At 38.7% G+C, this 20,395-nt stretch overlaps 1 protein-coding gene across 27 annotated transcripts in view; it reads right to left on the reverse strand.

The window, feature by feature from the left end:
* LOC148028739 (uncharacterized) overlaps window positions 1–20,395 on the reverse strand; it is a 60,414-nt gene that overhangs the window by 19,731 nt on the left and 20,288 nt on the right. For 19 of the 27 annotated variants that reach the window (XR_015692320.1, XR_015692319.1, XM_087687523.1 and 16 more), the window contains 3 exons: window positions 18,432–19,808; window positions 11,911–18,332; window positions 11,760–11,835 (listed from right to left, as the gene is read on the reverse strand). Coding sequence is in view for 7 of the 27 variants with exons in the window: in XM_087687523.1 (XP_087543649.1) it covers window positions 11,760–11,835; window positions 11,911–11,993 (159 nt within the window). In the remaining 20 variants the exon portion in view is untranslated. Of the gene's footprint in view, window positions 1–6,877; window positions 10,369–11,759; window positions 11,836–11,910; window positions 18,333–18,431; window positions 19,809–20,347; window positions 20,392–20,395 lie in introns of those variants that run through there. The other 8 variants (XM_087687519.1, XM_087687518.1, XM_087687517.1 and 5 more) reach the window with 5 other exon arrangements.

The following is a 20,395-nucleotide window of genomic DNA, read 5'->3' on the forward strand; positions in this document are numbered from 1 at the left end:
GGTAACTTTAGAGGCAGGGGGAGCTTTAGAGGAAGAGATGGATGGCAGAACAGAGGTTCTAACAACTCTGGTATTGTGTGTCACTACTGTGGCAAAACAAGTCATATTGCAGCCCAATGTTATGCTAAGAAAGATTATATCCACAGTGGTAAGTTGCAACAAGGAAACTATGCATCGTCTTCACGACAAAATGAAGACAAAAATGAACGTCTGTTTGTTATGCAGCATATGCTAAATGCTGTTATAGGAAAGGGATTACATGATGATGTTTGGTATGTTGATTCAGGTGCTTCCAATCATATGACCAGCCATGCAGAATGGTTTGGAGAGATGCAGGATTTGCAAAATGCAGGTTATGTGCAGATGGGTGATGATTCATGCCACCCAATTTCACATGTTGGAAAAGTTCCCTTGTCCTTGCATGATGGTAAGACAAAGAGGCTTTCAGATATATTAAATGTGCCATCCATTACAAAGAACTTGGTGTCAGTGGATCAAATGGTAGAGCAAGGTCTGCAAGTCAGATTTAATGCACAGGGTTGCTTTGTAGAAGACTCCAATGACAAGTACAGGTTAGTTGCAAAGGGAAGTAGAGTTGGATGTATGTTTACTCTGGATGCTAGAATTCCTACTATGAATGTTGCTATGTATGCCAAAGGAAAAGGTGTTGTTGCAGACATTGAAATTTGGCACAAATGCATTGGATATGCAAATGTACAAAGGCTGAAATTAATGCAGTCCAAAGGGTTGGTTACAGGTTTTCCTACTTTTAAAGTTGCAGAATTTCATAAGGTATGCGAAGCATGTTAGTTTGGTAAGCAGGCAAGACAATCCTTTTCACATGACAGAGATGTAAGAAGAAATATCCTTGACGTTGTGCATACGGACATTTGGGGGCCTACACAAAATGTATCTCTTGGAGGCAGTTCATACTTTGTCACATTCATTGATGATTGTTCTAAAAAGATGTGGGTATATTTTATGAAGGAAAAGAGTGAAGCTTTTGAGCACTTTAGAACTTTCAAGGCTACAGTTGAAAGAGAAACATGCTTGAAAGTAAAGTGCTTGAGGTCAGATGGAGGGGGAGAGTACCTCTCAAATGAGTTCAGTGATTTTCTGAGGTCTCATGGGATAAAGAGACAGTTCACATGCAGGTATACCCCACAGCAAAATGGGGTTGCAGAAAGGAAAAACATGCATATTGCAGAAGTTGCACGTGTCTTGATGGCTCAAAAGAATATGCCTAAGCATTTTTTGTCTGAGGCTGTTCATACTGATGTTTATATTATGAACATAACTCCCACAGCTGCAGTTCATGGTATGACCCCCGAAGAATGTTTTACAGGTAAGAAGCCTGATGTTTCACACTTGAAAGTGTTTGGCTGCATTGCGTATGTCCATATGCTAGATGAGTTGCGGAAGAAACTGGATCCAAAGGCTGAAAAGTGTGTCTTTATTGGATACTCTTTAGAGCAAAAAGGGTATCGCTGTTACAACCCTGTCACATGTAAGTTGAAAGTGAGCAGGGATATCATCTTTGATGAAATGAGCAGTTGGTATGCATCTAGTGGAGATACATTGGATGATGATGATGATCATGACACTCATGTGCAGGCTGAAAAGCAAGAATCACAAACTCTTACTGGACCAGAGACATCATCTGGTAGTCCTTGATCTGGGAGACTAAGGAGTAGCTCTACATCTTCAGGTGCATCTAGTAGCACTACAGATAAAGACAAAGGAAAGAGTAAAGTGTCAGAAGGCATTGATGCAGTTCTTTCTTGATGGAGACTCCAGTGGCTCAGAGAGCTTGGATGATGAGCTTGACATTCCTTCACTGAGGACTCCAGGTGTGCAGAGAGCATGCGTTAATGCAAAGACTCCATTAAGTGATCCAGTGATACGCAGGTCTAGCAGGGTGAGATACCCTGTTAAAAGATTTGGTTTTGAAGGTTATGCAGCTCACCATTATGCTTATATGGTGAAACTAGTTGAGGATGTTGAGCCTACATGTTTTGAGGAGGCTGTTGATCATGCTCATTGGGATGCAGCAATGGATGAGGAGATGGCTGCATTAGAGGCCAATAAGACTTGGGATCTAGTATCATTGCCGAAGGGAAAGAAAGCTATTGGATGTAAGTGGGTTTATAAGATTAAGCACAATGCAGATGGTTCTATTAGCAGGTACAAAGCTAGGCTGGTTGCAAAAGGCTATGCCCAAATATATGGCATAGATTATGATGAAACCTTCAGTCCAGTTGCTAGGATGGCAACTTTCAGATGTGTGATTGCTTTGGCAGCAGCCAAAGGTTGGAGGTTGCAGCAAATGGATGTAAAGAATGCCTTCTTGCATGGTGATTTGCAGGAAGAAGTGTATATGGATCAGCCAGTAGGTTATGAAGATTTAGAGCATCCCACGTATGTGTGCAGGTTGAAGAAGGCACTCTATGGGCTCAAGCAAGCACCTAGAGCATGGTCTGACAAGATCAGAGAGTATCTTATCAATATTGGCTTTTATGTTTTTGATACTGATCACTCACTTTATGTGAGAAAGGGAGATGCAGGTTTGGCCAACATAGTCATCTATGTGGATGACTTGATTATTACAGGTGATAGTGATAGTGGGATTGCAGAAGTCAAGGACTTTTTGAAGAAGAAGTTTGAGATGAAGGATTTAGGTGAGCTAAGGTACTTCCTTGGCATTGACGTGATCAGATGTGATGATGGTATATGGCTGTCCCAAAGACAATATGGCTTGGATATGTTGTCCAAGTATTGTATGACAGGATGCAAACCACTTTCAGTCCCATTGGATCAGAATGTAAAGTTGAGTGCTGATATTGGGGATGAGATAGAAGACCCTACTATGTTCAGGAGGATAGTGGGGAGTTTGATCTACATAACCATTACAAGGCCAAACTTTAGCTACGCTGTTGGTCTTGTGAGTCAGTTTATGCAAGTACCTAGAAAGCCACATTTGGATGCAGTCAGACGCATATTGAGATATGTGAAGTCCACATTACATTATGGACTTTTCTATGAGGCAGGTACAGAGGTACACGTGTTTGGATACACAGATGCAGATTGCGCTGGTAGTATGTCTGATAGAAGATCTACCAGCGGATACATGTTCTCTCTTGGTAGTGGAGCAGTTGCTTGGAGCAGCAAAAAGCAATCTACAATTGCTTTGTCGAGTACAGAGGCTAAGTATAGAGGTGCTGCTGTTGCAGCATGTGAGGTAGTATGGATGCAAAAGTTATTGGCTGATTTGGATGTGCAGGTGGAAGGTCCAGTTGTCATTTATTGTGACAACATGAGCAGTATACAGTTGACTAGGAACCCTGTGTTCCATGCCAGGACAAAACATATTGAGGTACACTACCACTTTGTGAGAGAGAAGATACTAGGAGGTGAGATTGACTTGGTGTATGTCAGCACATAGGATCAGATAGCTGACATCTTCACAAAGGCATTGGGTACAGAGAAGCTTCAAAAGTTTCGAAGCTTACTTGGAGTTGCAGAGATGCAGTTGAGCTTGAGGGGGAGTATTGAGATGGCAAGCTCAACACATGTAGACATGGATGATGGACCGCCTGGTTAGATGGGTCCACACGTCTACACTTAGCACGTTGGTGGTCATTATGACTCACACATGGCCACTGACTCATTACTTATTATATTCAGGTTGTTACACCTATTTACAGCTGGCATAGTTATAGCGCCAGTCGACTAGTGTAGTCGGTTATGCATTGTTTGACTTAGTAGGCCACTTTTCTTTATGTTGCATCTTATCTATACTTTGTGTACATTGTAAAAGTGTGGAAGAAGAAGAAGAAATTAGCAAGAAAATATTTTGGCCTCCATCTCTCTTCTTGTCTCTTGAGTGAGCTTCTCCTTGTGCATTCTGTGTGTGTTCGGCGCAGCATCTTGAGCAACTCCCCCCACCACGCAATTCTTGACATGAAAGGAATTATGCTACCCAGGATCTAGAGCTGTTGGTTGTCATCCATGCTCCCAAAATTTGGAGGCATTACTTGCTAGGTAACAAATTTTTCTTAGTGACGGACCACAAGAGTCTTAAATGGATCTTCACCCAGAATTAGCTCAATATGAGACAACGTCGGTGGATCAAAGTGCTGGAAGAATATGATTTTGAAATCAAATATAGGGCCAAAAAAGAGAATGTAGTTGCCGATGCACTCAGTAACAAGGCATTTCCAAACTCTCTTATTTTGCAAGATCCATCAACAACAAGATCTCTAGCCACAAAGGTATCAATGCCAAACAATCCAATTCTTGAGTTAGCTAAAGACGAGGCATGTCATGACCTCGTCTATCAGAAATTGCTAAGGGACATCCCCATCAAGGATCAAGACCCGAAGCTAAAGACGAAGTATCAAGAATTCTCTGTCAGTGGTGGATCTGTCTACTTTAGGACAAGATTATGTATCCCTACAAGCTAAACTCTCAAGAAGAAGATACTTTGGGAAGCCCAAGACTCCCCTTTCTTAGGACATCCTGGCTATGCCAAGACCCTTAATGCAGTCAGGAAGAGCTATTATTGGGATAGGCTCAAGAGTAACATTCTCAAATATGTCACGGAATGTTTGTCTTGTCAACGCATTAAGGCAGAATATGTCAAAATGCCTGGGAAATCACAACCACTTGACATTCCCCAAATGAAATGGGAGTTCATTAGTATGGACTTCATTATTGGCCTACCCCAAGTTCAGGGAGGATACAACTCTATTATGGTTGTAGTAGGTATGCTCACCAAGGTTGCATATCTCATCCCTGTCAAGACAAACTATAAAGCCTCAGACATCACAAGATTATTCATCAAGGAAATATTCAAACTGCATGGAGCACAATATTAGTGAATTTGGGAATCTCCCAATTCCCATTTTTTGAATACTAAAAAGGTGGCAGCCGGATAACATGCCCATAAGTTTCTCAAAACCATATGATATGATCTATCATTGGAAAGCACTTAGAAAATGGAATCTATTGAGCTATAGAGTGCTCAATTTGAAGTTATAGTATTCAAGTTATGACAAATCCAAAGATTTAACCATGTATCCCAAACTTATGGAAAATTTTCATATTTCCCAAGTTGGCAGATGCACTTGCAACAGAGTGGGTTATAGGTATTGAGCTTATTGGCCCAGAGCACGTTGTGGGATTTGTTGCAGATGGAGAGCTTGCAAATAGGGCAGCAAGTGCTATCATCTATGGATATTATCCGCTATGGTGTTATGGGTTATACAGAAAAATCATTAGTGATCATGACTCTCTCTACACATAACACTTCTGGAGCGCTATCTTTGAGGCTATTGGGACTCAACTCTATTTCAGTATAGCTTACCATCCCCAAACTCATGGTCAAATAGAACGAGTCAATCAAGTCATTGAAGATATGCTTAGGGCATACTGTTGTCGCGAACCCAAAAGGTGGATTCAATATTTACCACTGGTTGAGTTTGCATACAATGCTTCTTACCAACAAAGTATTCAGATGACCCCTTTTCAAACATTGTATAGGCACGATTGTCGTACCCCTTTGAGATTCTCGGATCCAACTTTGAGGGTAGAAGCTTCAAGGCAGATGCTGGAAGACATGGATGATCAAATCAAGTCAATAAGACAGCACATCCAAGCTTCCAAGGATAGACAGAAGGCGTATGCAGACTTGAAACGGCAAGACAGATCCTTCATTGAAGGTGATATGGTCTTCATCCACGTACGCCCTAAAAAGATTTCACTATCCTTGGGAGAGTACAAGAAGCTAAGTCCAAGGTATTGTGCACCTTATAAGATCACTAAGTGTCTAGGACCTAATGCTTACAGACTACAGCTGCCCGCAACCCTAAAGGTTCATAATGTATTCCACGTTAGCCTATTGAAAAAATATCTACCTAATCCGAATCATGTACTTGATGATTAGAAAATTGTAATGCCTAGCCAAGGAGTCCTTGAGCTACGGCCTGATAGAGTCCTAGATATTAGGGAGAGGCAATTGAGGTCAAGGACCTTGAGAGAGTACCTTATCCAATGGAAAGATTATCCCAAAGAGGATGCCACCTGGGTGGATGAAGATACTCTCAACCAACGATACCCCCAGATTCTCTCAAGATGAGGACATCTCGATTCCTCTAAGGGGGAGAGGATGTAACATTTCCCGTGTTTTCTCCCCTATAGGAACACCCCCCTTTTTTAATTTGAAAAAAAAATATTATCAGTAGTTCAAATTTTTTTAACCCCCCTCTCTCTCCCCGTCGACAGCACGTTGGGGAGAGAGAGAGAGGGAGTGGTAGTGATGGGGGTCATGCAGCCCCCCAGTGGGAGGGGTGGCATGCCACCCACCTCCTTCCCCCTATATAAGGGGAGGTCCCTCCCCTCCCTCAACTATAGAGAGAGACGGCGCTCCCCCTTCCTTACGTCGCCACCTCTATGGCAGCTGCTGCACGGGCTCGTGGGCCGTCGACCCATTCCCTCTGATTTGCCGTTGAGGGGATGAGTCTTCAACCCATCCCCTCCGATCTGCCGTGATAGTGCCCCCTTGGGCCTACAATTCAAGTCACCCCCCTCCCCCTATTTGCCAATCGCTACGGGTCCCTCCCTGGGCCTTCGAACAAAGCCACCTCCCCCCCTAATTGCCATCCAGCTGCGGGCCGTGAGGAGAGAAGAAGGAGAGACAAGAAGGAGTGGGAGAGAGAAGAGAAGAAGAGGGAGAGAACGGGAAGGAGAGAATGAGAAGGAGAGAAGAAGAAGGAGAGAGAGAGAGAGAAGAGAAGAAGAGGGAGAGAAGGAGAAGGAGAGAAAAGGAGTGGGAGAGAGAAGAGAAGAAGAGGGAGAGAAGGGTAAGGAGAGAAGGAGAAGGAGAGAAGAAGAAGGAGTGGAAGAGAGAAGAGAAGAAGAGGGAGAGAAGGAGGAGGGAAGAGAAGGAGAGAGAGAAGTAGAAGGAGTGGGAGAGAGAAGAGAAGAAGAGGGAGAGAAGGAGAAGGAGGGAAGAGAAGGAGAGAGAGAAGTAGAAGAAGGAGAAAAAAAAGGGTTAGAAGAGAGGAGAGGAGAAGAAGAAGGAGAAGGAGAGAGGTAGAAGAAGAAGAAAAAGAGGTAGAAGGAGAGAGGAGAGAAGTAGTGGAAGAACAGAAAGAGAGGGAAAGAGAAGAAGGAGAGAAGAACTAGGAGAGGGAGAAGGAGAAGAAGAGAAGGAGAGAGAGAGAGTAGGAGAATAAGAGAGAAGGAGGAGAGAAGGAGAGAGAGAGAGAGAGAAGAAGGAGAGGGAGTGAAAGTTGGTGAGTAACTTCAAGGAGCCACACTCAAACCACCCCCTCAGTGAAGGACCCCATCCAATGATCTTTCCTACCCGAACCTGTAGTCCCGAAAACTATTAAGGTCCGGACTGTCCAATCTCCGCGAGGCAAATGGCTCCCAAGAAGAAAGTCGCAGGAAGTGTTGGTACCAAAGCTACCGGTAATGCTGGAGAAGCGATCAACAGAGCGACCAACGCAACAAACACGAATCAAACCCAGGTTGTTCTAAGCTTTAAAATTAAATAGGTATTATTTCTCATGGAAGAGATGAAAGGGTTGGTGACATTCATGGAACAAGAACAAGTCTTAGGGTTTTTGTTTACTGTAAGCACTAAGTTACATGCGTGAAATGGTAGAGTATGGAATTCACATAAGATTATATGCATGAAATGATAGCTTTTACACACATAAAATGATAAGGTTATCGCCTTACTTCACTTAAAATGATAGATTTTTAACCAGTTCAGTGCATGAATAGTCATTTAGAATTCACATTTTGCAATCATGTTTAGAAGAAACATATGAAATGTTAGTTCTGTTCATGAGATACATTTGCACCGTTGGACAAAACCCTAGACTTTCATATACGCAAGTCACATGTGATCCGATACATTAGGAATAAGTACTTGTTGCTAAGAATGATGAGGGATAAAGGTTGTTTAGGACGTTCAATTTTACTAAGTGCACCATGTGCATGATGGATAAGGTAAGGTTGATTGGAAAAATTATGCATGGAACCGCACTAAGAGAAATGGAGGAAACACATGCATCTAGACTATATCTTGAAGGCCCAAATGAAGAGTCCTGTGTTGCCAAGTGTAATAACCGAACTTGGTTAGAACTAGAAGAATAAAAGAACTTTGGTTGGGTTGCGAATGAAGGCATGACCATTGCCTTGATTGTCTAGTTAATGCTTGGGTTAGGTTAAGATACCATAAGGAAGAACCCAAGGGAAGAGAAACTCAAAATAAATTAACTTACATTTGCTTATGTAATCTTGTTTGAGATTATTGGAATCTCGCCAAGTTTCAAATGATCCAGGATAGGATGCTGGGAGCATCCGGGAAAAAGACCCAGGATCGCGGAAAAAATGAGTCACACCTTAGCAGTTGGTTGTACAAACGACCTCCGAAGTGTTTGTGATTGTACACTTATGTATATTATTTGATCTCTTTGTTCAAGGAACTAATTCAAGAAAAAACACTTAATATGCTTAATCAGGTTAAAAGCCTAGAGAGAGAGGCAAGAACAGTTACCTCCGACTATCTGCCTGGCCCTAATCCAAGTTGATTGTTAGCCACACCAGGTATATGGACCTAACCCGCCATGAGAGGTCTCTCCGTGTGGGCGCTGCTTGGAGCGAGAGGACGTATGCGTATCAGGGGAGGCTGTGGCTGTAAATCTCTTGCCTCCAGATCTCGCACAAGAGGTCGACGTGACTCGAGATGGGATCTCAAGGCCCGTGTACTAGTCAACCGGCGAAACTTGGAGCAGCAATCCTCTAGATTACTGGGATAGCCTTCGGGCATGATAGTGGATATACTCCAAGATTATGATAAATAAAGAGCAGATATTGGAGAAAAAGGAACTTGCTTGATATTTTTTTTGTGTTAGTGCCTAAGTTGCATGAAGGAACCCGTAGTTAATTTGATTAATTAAGGATGCTGCTTTTGCATGTCAAAACATAATGTGGTAGGTAATTGGATAACTAAAGCAAACTGAGGAAAGTGCGATGGACGTGACTTAGGTCCGTCCTACGGAAGGGTGGTCCCAGTTAGCTGGAAACTTTTCTCAAATGATGAGACAATAAGACTTTGAAATCCTAGTGTTAGTAGATGTAGAGTCCCGGTTTATTCTCTTTTAGGGAAAAGGAATGGGACTATGCCGTATGGCAAAGAGGTTGAGCTTCGCATCCCTCTCGTTTCCCATTCTCCATGAACCAAGGGCAGCATGAAACCGCTTCGACTCTGTCATTCCTACGCAAGGAGATACATCTTGAGCTCGATGCTAGCTTCTTCCTAGAGACCTTGCTGATAGGAAAGGAATCCTGACCTGAGGTCGATCCCAAGTGGAAACGGCCAGACACTTCCAATCGGGACAGACTCAGGAAGACCTAGATGGCAAACCCTGTGTCATTCCTTGTGAGTGCCAGGCGGAGCCTTCTAGACCCTCCTCTCGATGGCCGACTGCTAAGACGTGTCCCACAAGCAAACAAACAGACACGTTACAATCACAATATAGTCAAGGTACATACTATGTTGAATTGTGCAAGTCAACTAACATGTGCTTGTCCCAATCCTTAGTTTACATTTCCATCACATTTGACTTGAAGCTTTAGGGACTAGAGGCAAACTTCACAAAGGCAAACATGAAAGAAGTTACATGACCATAAGCCATATGGTGTGACAACATCATAACTACCCCCCACTATATAGCAATATTGTAGGAGAACATGAAATTTTGAAAATGGCTCTTTGAAGTCCTTTGACAACACCCTGAAAATATTTTCTTACATGGATAGAATAGCATATCCCCATAACAAACTACTAATAGACCTTGAGAAGCTAGCTAGACAATACATGATCCAATACATGGAATCCACATGGATGATTGCCTTCAAGCTTGTTTCTATACAATTTCCTTCTCCATAGATAGAAAAACGCATACAATCACCACAACCAAGGCTCAGTTGGTTGTCTTATCTTTCTCTTATCATGTCCTTATGAAAAGGTGAAACTAGATGCTCTCAACTAAATCCTCTCTAAACATCTACAAATAATTGCAGCCAAGCCATTCAAAGCCAAATCCACTAGCCACAATCTCACATATCACATTGCAAGCCATTGGCTACCTTGGAGCATACACTCCTATATAAATGGATACATTGTGATTGGTCATATCCATTTCGAATTCGAATCTCTACTTGTGCTTCTCCACATTGTGCTCTCTCTCTCTCTCTCTCTCTCTCTCTCTCTCTCTCTCTCTCTCTCTCTCTCTCTCATATTGGATCTCAGACCTCCAGTTTGCTCTTTCTTCACCGCCGATGTACCACATCCTGCATCCAGGAGGGATCACCTGCTATTAGCGACTTCGACGACTGCTACTACATCCCAGGATAGTATATCTCCCTGCATCTATTACATATACACATCGTACCACTTTATCACAGCCGACAGTTGTTCCCCTATCACAGTCGACATTTGTTCCCCTTTTGTAGCCATTATCTGGAGTACCAGAGCTACATACGCACATACACATACACGACACTTATCACACTCACAGCACCGTATTTTCAGTTTCCAGTTTTTAGCTTTTCATTCAGCACTTTTATTTTGGATAGCTGGACCTCATCAGTTATATCACAGTTTGTCTCATAGGCCAGTTTTGGTCTTTAGAAGACGTTAATATAACTTTCTTTCTTTCTTTCTTTTCTCTCTTTCTCTCTCTCTCTCTCTCTCTCCCCTACTCTTCTCAAGATGATAAGCTCATATGGTATTAGAGGAAAGTGAGCTCTAAGCATCATCCAAGCATCATGTTTCTATCCATCATTTGGCTGCAAGATCTTGCATTGGATGCAAAAGATCTTGTGGCTACAATGGCGATCATTCTCCATTATGAAGATATGCAAGTTTAGATGGTACGGACACTTACTACTTCAAAAGAAATATTGGATTTCTTTAACAATATTTATGAGCACACTAATCTAATGTATAAAGTCTCCTTGATCAAGAGACTTATTAACTAAACCATGCAAGAAGTTCAAGCCATAACTATGTTTTTGGATCATGGATGGATGGATTGCACAACCTGTAGATGAAGTGGTCATTTCAAGAATGGACATCTTTAAAAAATGTCAAGCTATGCTATTTCTTGCTGCACTTTCATCATCACGGAGGCCCTTCGTCACCAACTAGGATGCATTGAACCTCCAACTTCAAAGCTTGATCGCTAAAATCCTACAAAGGGGAGGCCCTAAGGGATTACTCACTACAGATAGCATTATTTTTGTCTCATTCTCACAAACATTACTCCAGGCTTTGAGCACAGAACAATGAGGTCTCTGTCATGCACGTGTTTCGATCAAGTCTGTGCGCCCATGGATGTACATGCAGGCCATCACCTTGTTCATGGAGGCAGCACGATGCACCTAATCAATTATATTAGCACTAAATCGTGGGGACTAACTTGAACGATCTCATGGAAGGAATTGTTTCCGAACAGACTCCCAACTGGCCGTGGAGCAAGAGATATGGTGTGTTAGAAATGCAGCTGGTCGTTACTAGAGGCTTGAGGCTACTCGTTGTCGGATAAGTTATACTTAGCTTTGAACCTAATTATAGCCTAATTTTAAAATGCTGATGGCACCATTTTGAAAGCATAACCTGACGGAAGAGAAGAGGTTCAATTGCCAGTAAAAATGGGAGTTTCTTTGAGACGGTCATGCACCTCCTCATCAAGGACCTCCTCATCGATAACGCCAGGCCCATCGCTCCGCTTGCTTGACAAATAAGGAGTAAGGCACCTGCATTAGACAGAAATGTAATTTTAAGCCGTGATAAACATGTATGGTTCTGGTCACAGAAGATTTTAAAGTTACCTCACGAGGCTTCTGACGCCTGCTATGCCATCGCCGATGCAATCGCGAAGGATGCGATTCCTGAGAGCCCCGTGCCGCATCATCTTGATAGATATTAGTGGTGCTTCGATACTACGATCAACTAGTGAATATAACACTGAACCCTAGACCTTATACATATTACGTTGGTTTCCGGGAACGGGCCAGGAAGCACGCGTGTGTAATGAGATGCTAAGAGCTCTAAGATAGTGTTGGGCATTATTCGGGTCGCACTAAGTGCAAGAGGCCAATTAGGAGCACATGAACGATGGTTGCATTTAGCGTGAAAGCTAGTCTAAACGAAGACAATCAAGCAACCAGGTATTTTTCTCTCACTTTATTCTCCTAAAGAATGTTTTTTAACAATCTAAACTTAGTGAAGGCAAATTTAGATGCATAGATTGACACGATTCAAACAGTTTACCCCAAAATGTAGGTGTTTTACGTGTGATTTCTTAGTAGATTTGTTCAATTTCAAAATTCAAATGTTTTATGGGCCAATTTTTAGTAAGTTTTTTTAAATTAAAAGTAAATGAGTTGTTTTGTATGTGATTTGTTAGTAGGGTAGAAAGTTACGAGTTTAGGATTGGTAGATTTGTAGGTTTGTTACATGAGCAGCTTGTGTTTGGGTATATAAGTAAGGTTTGTTAGTAAGTCAATAAGTTTATTACACATTGCATAGAATCTAATCGTAATACTTGTTTTCCCAACACATGGAGAAGCAAGTACTTATTTCAATTGGGGTGTGAGATATCTTGATTTGTGGGGGCATTACATGTACGTTTAGTAGGTTTTTGCAAGAATGGTAGATAGAAACATATGGACTAGCGACTTCAATGGAGACAAGTTGGCTTAACACCATCATACAATACTTGTACCTCTTCATACACTCCTCCATGACATCCACTTCTACAAGACTGAGCCCTATGGTGCACTTGGGAGGCATTTTGTTCATGATACCTCTTTCCAAGCATGTAATTTATTTGTGTATATCCTAGATTAGGTCCTATCAAAGTGTAGTATATTGCACTTCAATTGCAATTTAAATTTAGCTTTACTTCAAATGTAGCCTCTCTCTTTTTTGTGCTTTTGCTACAATGTCTCTCTCAGTTTTGTAGTTCAAGCCAAACCTATGTATGTTTACACTTATGAAGAAGCTTTCATGAATGTATAGTTTTGGAATAATATTTGGGTTTAAATGCTTTGTTATATTATATCCTAACTATGACTTTTGTTGGCACATTTTGTTCATGGTTGATGTAAATATTTATGAGATTTAAAAAAATGAGGGAGCTATTAAGTCCATGGTAGCTCAAATTGGAACTATAATTATGCAACCAATACATCCATGGTTATATTCAATACCATAAAGTTTTTTATCTACCTATGTGCCTATTTTCATGTCTACTCCATAGACTTTATGTGCATATGGACATGGCTCTTCGTGTTGGAGCATTCACAAAATGCTATGTTCGCGAAGTGTAAATGCTCCAACATGAAGAGCATTTTGTGAAAGCTGTAAAGCATCTTTAAACATTTCAATGCTCCAACACAAAGTGCTAATATGCATGAGAGAGGTAAATCCTCTTTAGAATCTGTGTCTTGTGATGCTTTATGGCTCTACCCATGCATTGACGACCCAAAAAACGCGTACAATACAGTGTATTGGGAAAGTGAAATACTATTGTTAACATTGACATGGTAATGACATAACTAAACAAAGGCAAGGTAATATCATAAGAGTGCAATAAAACCTTGTTCATAAATGGAGAGATGATCAAGTTGAATTAAAGGATCCATTCACATGCCAAGCTTCAGTAAGAGTTATCCTTATCAATGACTTGGCTAAGCTATTGTCTACTTGCTCCTTGCTATCCCACTAAGAGTATGAGTGCATTGATGATGTTGCATCTATACAAGTTGTCCCAATGCAATCATCAATACAATTATATTTTCAAGGTCTTGTTTGATAATTTCCTCAAAGTGGCTGTATATTGTATAATTTCTTTATAACATTCATTTTTGAAAATCTCATTTTGTGAAAAATCTTATTTTGTGAAAGCTTCACTTTCTTAGTAAAAGATAAACTATAGATAAAAACCTTGTACTTGCTAGCTTCTCTGCCTTTAATAATATCTGAAATGAAAAAAAATAAATAACAATAGCCTTCCTAGATAATCTTATCAAAATTTGAGGTGATGAGAATGAACTCCTTAATATTAACAATCTGACATCTTTTGAAGCATATCATTTGAGACATTAACATAGCATTTTGTACTGAATTTTCATTCTACCCTTTCTAGATTTGGACTAGAACTTTAAGGGCCCCAGTGCCCCTCTATGTTAGTCTCAACATTTTATTGAGGAATCTAAAAAGAGATTTAAGACCTTCACTATTTGTTAAAATTTACATTAAAAACACAACAATTAAGATACCACATCATTAAGAAAGAGAGCATGGATGATTTCTAGCATGATACCTTTCAAAACTAAATATTTTTTGAATCTTTGTCAATTTAGAGAATAATATGATAAATTCAAAATTTCTCCAAAATGATACTACCTTTTTATTGAGCTTCAATGTACACTCTTGTCTTTTTAAAAAAATAGGGAGGCAAATATTAGCAAAGATTTAAAAATTACTTGTCTATAGTATAAGAGATTATCAAATAATTGCAATCAAACCATCAAATGTGAATTGGAAACAGTTAAAATAGTTTCCCACACAAAAGCTAGTAATGTCCATACTTTAGAACATTTGACATGTGATCGTTTAAATTAAGTTCTCATGACAGAAGAAACTAACCTTGATGGTTTCTACATAAACAAAACCGTCAGACACTTGAAATCTAAACATCATTAGACAAACAGTTCCAATGCTTCATTGAATGCTATGATGAGAAGACCACTCAACCAAAAAGAAAATGACTTAAGAGCCAAAAATTCTAAATAGATTGGCTCTCCCTACAACATTACTATTTCATTTTGAGGATCTAGAGCATTGATACACTCATCACTAAGGATCTAATTTAGAAAGAGAAATCTCATTCACATCTATGTTTGAGGAAAAAGTAGAATCAACCACCATCTAGATTCATGGTTGTATCAAAGGCAATGGTAGAGTTGTATCATGGTCATCTTAGGTGATCTCCAAGCATAGATCATCTTTCACATTGACTATATCTCTCTACAATCTCCAAAACCTTTAGATAGTTATGCCAAAAAAGGTTGACTCAAAACACTTCATTAAGACACATTGATATCCTAAATGCAACAATTCAATTAAACTAAAGCCTCAAGCTAATTCCATTCAACTCTATTGGTCATTCTAATTGTGATCCTTATTAATAGATTTGAGTATTCCTCTAGCAACAATTAAGTTTGTAGGTGTTTTCATTGACTAGAATCTTGCGTCACTATCGGCATCGCTAATTCGAATAGCAACGCTAATAGCAACGGTTTTGCTGAGTAAATTTCTGATGAAAATAGTGATGGCTACATAGGGGAAAAAAGTTAGGTGGCAGGACATGCAGTGCCTTGCCACCCTGGGGGTAGCTACAATAACCAAGTCATGTAGTGAAAATCACACTCGCTAACTTAACTTTCTATTGATGTGGATGATGGAGTGAGGCACAATGGGACTCTTAGAAATGTCCAAGTGCTCCCACAAAAATCCTTGAACAAGTTTGGAATAAGTTGGAGAAAGCACGAGACCTAGGACTTATGCATATCTTAGGGTCTGAGTGCCATGAAAGCTTGAAGTGAAGCTCTTCTTCTTGGACTTAATCAAGAGATGGGAAAGCTCCTTGAGTAATACTTTTTTTAATCGATTATATTTATCTTTTGCAATCAATGGAATCCTTATTTTTAGAGAATTGTAATGTACAATTTTTGGACATTAGGTGTATGTTATATTGGTAAATAAATTATGCAAGAATATTTAGTGTATATAGCTAGGGGGGTGGTAGGGTTACATGCCTTGCCACCTAATTTCTTTCCCCTCTATAACCTTGGCTATTTGCGTTGGAAATTTACTCTACAACAACCATCACTATATGCATTACCCTGCCACCTATTTTCTTTCCCCTCTGTAACCTTGGCTATTTACATTAGAAATTTACTCTACAACCATTATTATACACATTGCTATTAGCATCACTAGGTGCATTGCATTAGCACAATTAGTGATGCAAGTAGTGATGCTAATATCAATGTATATAATGACACTAATAGTGATTTCTTTGTCGTGTCACTAATAGCGACGTTAATAGTGATGAAGAGGAAAAAAATTTCCATTAATAATTCAGCCGCTTTAAATGTGAGTATTGGGTCTATATGTTGTAGTACTAATATAACTACACATGTAAAAGCATACATATATGACGATAACAAAGAATAATAATACCATTCTAAGTATCTACTAAACTCTCTTGTGTGCTTCTCTCTCGCAAACCTCTTGCACTTTATAGCTTCTGCTTATATCCCTTTATTACTTCCCTCTCATCACAATCCACTAGTCTAATCCATAGGCTCCCTATGAATTGCAATTGAAATCAAGTGATTTCAAGTATAATTACTCAAATAAATATACTTCTTCTAGTATGCATACTAAGCAAAGCTAATGACAACTATCATCACTTCCCTCTCATCAGAGTTGACTAGTTTGATCCATAGGTTCGCTATGAGTTACACTTGAAATCAAGAAATTTCAAGTACAAGTACTCAAAGAAATATACTTCTTCTAGTATGCATACTAAGAAAAGCCAATGATGATTAGGAGGAATCTTACAAAAATTATCAGCCCTTCTACATCATGTAACACTATTGCTAGTATGATCTTGAGGGGTCACTCCAAACCATTAGTGTAACATATGGATTCAAGAGAAAAGATTTTCGAAATCTCATCTTTGCACATGTTCTATGACGATACCAATTAAACTAAGATTTCATAGTCTAATAGTAAAATGATATATTTTATTCACAAAAACTCAAGAATAGTATGATTTATAACTAGGCCTTGAAACTATGTGATATAGAGAGTATACATATGGGAAACCCTTGAGGAATCCCCCAAGAGAATGATCCAGAATACTACACCCAAGCATTGACATCTTGTTGAAATTACCTTGTAAAGCTACATAAACTCTAACATATTGTAATAATCATGCTATCAAAAAATCATATAATTTTTCAAATCTATGCTCCTAGAGTTGTATTATCGTGCATCCACCATCACTCTACAAAAATATAAAGAATTCATACATAAGTCAATCTCACTTCATTTCAATCCATTTTTACTAGTCTATCCTTATTGCACCACCTATGATCAATGTTAGCACTTCTTTAAAAAAGTAAAACAAAACAGAACATAAAGTTTGATGTTACTCAAAAGATCTAAGTCTCAAGAGCATAGCCTTGGATTTCATTAAGACAATACATCTTAATTTTATTCAACCACACATCATTCTTCCCTTATTTTGCATATTTTATTTATTGTCATGTATTTTTTTTGTGCATATCTACATGTTTGCATGCATGTTTCTAGATGCTACGAGCATGTACTATCCATAATGTAGCTAGACATTCATCAATATGACTTTAACCATGTTTTCTAGTCTTCCCAAAGGGGCCCTTGCAAGCTTTGCAAGTTAAACAATGGTCATGGAACTAGAGGGGGGAGAACTCATATCACTTGTTGGAAGGATTCCCAATGTTGGAAACATCACAAAAGACAAAATAAAAACACCCATAGAAAAAGAGAAACAGAAAAAATATAAAAATCACACATATTTTTTAAATGTCTCGAATATGAGACACTATGTTTGAATCCATGCAGAACATCCAGCTGCCTATATACAACTTAGTGGGTTCATTACTTGTAGACCCTAGATATCAAATATGTTCAAGGCATATTTATAAAATGCCTTATCTATGAATTTCTCATTAATAAAAAGCATATTTTTTCTTAAGAAGTCTATAATTTGTTTCTAAAATCCAAAAGATGGCCCCTTTTATGAATACACTTTTCTATTCTATCATAAATATGAAATACCCTATTTCGAACTCATGTGATGATTGCATATCTTGTATGGTGGCCCCTCAATGACAAAACTCTTATCTTTGCTCTTTGAAACATGTAGATTTTAGCATAGCACTTGAATAAGGTAAGAAAGTTTATGTTTCATATAATGCAAGTCATGACATTTAGATCATTGGGTCATCTTTTCTCTTATTTGTCCAACTCTAAAGCATATTTTCAAAAGACATGTATAAAACAAAAAAGGAGATGTACTAACAACAAAAAGTAAGAGTGAATGACACATACCTATTGGTTATGTGCAACAGCAAAATTGTCTCTCGACACCAGCAAAAAGAGAGATCTAGCACAAGCATGCACTTGTACCCTGAGAAATGTCATCCCAACCCACTCTCAATTAGATATAAATGCGGGCAACATGAAACAAGGTAAAAGATAAAACAAATTGCACATACACTATACACACCTTGTGAATGTTTCCATTTGATTGGAAGTCGTACATTTCCATTTGTTGGAATGTTTCCATTCTCTTGGAAGTGTTGTATGTAGGTAGAAAGATATAGAAGCCCAACTACAGAAATATGTATGTGTATACACACACACACACACACACACACACACGCACACACATGTATATCTAGGAAAACATTTCCAAACATAGGGATGGAGAAAATAAATTATCAAAGTTGATACCAAAAGAACGACACAACCAAAAGCTACCAATACGAGCAAAGAAAATGAGAGTTTCTTCCTCAAGAATTTTTATTCAACAAGTCTTAACACTAAGTTACACCAACTAATATGATCTCCCATCCCTCCCAACATCCAAGACTAAAGGAGGCATTCTGGGACAAAGACACCAACTATTCAAGTAGGCATTATTGTAATACACAAAATAATCAGGGGGGTCACTCATGAATGTATGTATATATAATGTGAGTTCAAAATAAGGGGTTTTTAAAACACCATTTTTATACATTTTTTTACATACAGAAGGGTGTCATATAAAGAGGTTACTTATAGATTGAATAGAAAAGGGTTGTGTTTTATTCAAGAAAAATTCACAGATTAGGATATTTATAAATAGTCCATGAACGCACGTTATATAGAGAATATATATATAGTGAACCCCCAGAGACAAAATACCAATGTTTTTCCCTTAAGCATATCTCATTCTAGTGTTGTCTTTCTAGTATCACATGCTCAAACCATGTTTCAACCTATACCTTTTATCAAATGGTGTTCTTAAAAGTGCATCTATGATCTAAGACATCTTCATGGACTTTCTAACACACACAGTTTTCCAAATTTGAAGGATATATTTAAGTTCAAAATCCTAAGAAACAAGCCTTTTACAATAAAGCATTTAAGAAAAGATTTAAGATGAGGTGGAGCCTTCTCAAAATTTGCCCCACTCATCCACCTTTTATTTTACAAGTAAATAAAATTTATAGTAATAAACCCACCCCAATCAAAAGAAACCAACTAAAAATACACTATAGACCTTGTATGGGACAATAATGACATAACATGAAATAACAACACAACAAGGGTATCATAATCACCAAGTCCCAAACATTGCTCTTATCAAATGAAACACCTAAACACAATTCAAGTCTTGTCATGACTACAAAGGACAAATATTTTTGGAGAGTCCAAAACCAAGATCTCATGGATTTGTGCTACTTGTCACAAAGAAATGTTTTGGATCCATATTATATGGTGGATAGGAGCTCTATTCTACATGCTCAATATGTTTATGTGGGAAGGAGTTAGAGATTTTAGCAATAGAATGTTCCAAATCTTCAATGACATGTTCATAATCTAATTTCACTTTGATTACCTGCAAAAATAGTAAAGGTAATGAGTATCCTTATACTACTAATTAATTATCAAAATAATATAATCAATTGCTAACTTGACTTTATAATTATTTAACATGTAATGAATCATAATTTTCTTATTTTTCATATAATTTATTATGTTTGTGTAGTATATATATATTTCTCATATATGTGCTCTCCATGCATGCTTATTGTGTACTTGAAATTTATGTTTACCTACATGTAAATCTACAAATATCATAATTATCTCAACGTTGTATAGCAAGGCATGGCCTTTCTCACCAAATGCGACTAAGACTCCATGTATATGCTCAACTATGAACATCTAGTGCAACAACAAATGTTTCAAGTTGCTAATGATAGATGATCCTCCCTAAACAAAATAATGAGAGATATTTTCTTATTGACAATCATGTTCAACAATACACTATCCCCCATAGGAACTAATTGAGAACTAAAGTTAAGTATTTTCTTATAGTTAGAAATCTTTAAGATACAAAGTGATTATGCATTCCATCTGATAGGCTTGTAAAATTACCTTCTAATGCTTTAAATATCATATTAGATACCCAGGGAGTCCACCTTA

Source organism: Lygodium microphyllum, chromosome 11 (genome assembly GCF_053477565.2).
Source record: "Lygodium microphyllum isolate KBCC chromosome 11, Lygodium_microphyllum_v1.1.10, whole genome shotgun sequence".
NCBI classification, from domain to species: Eukaryota; Viridiplantae; Streptophyta; class Polypodiopsida; order Schizaeales; family Lygodiaceae; genus Lygodium; species Lygodium microphyllum.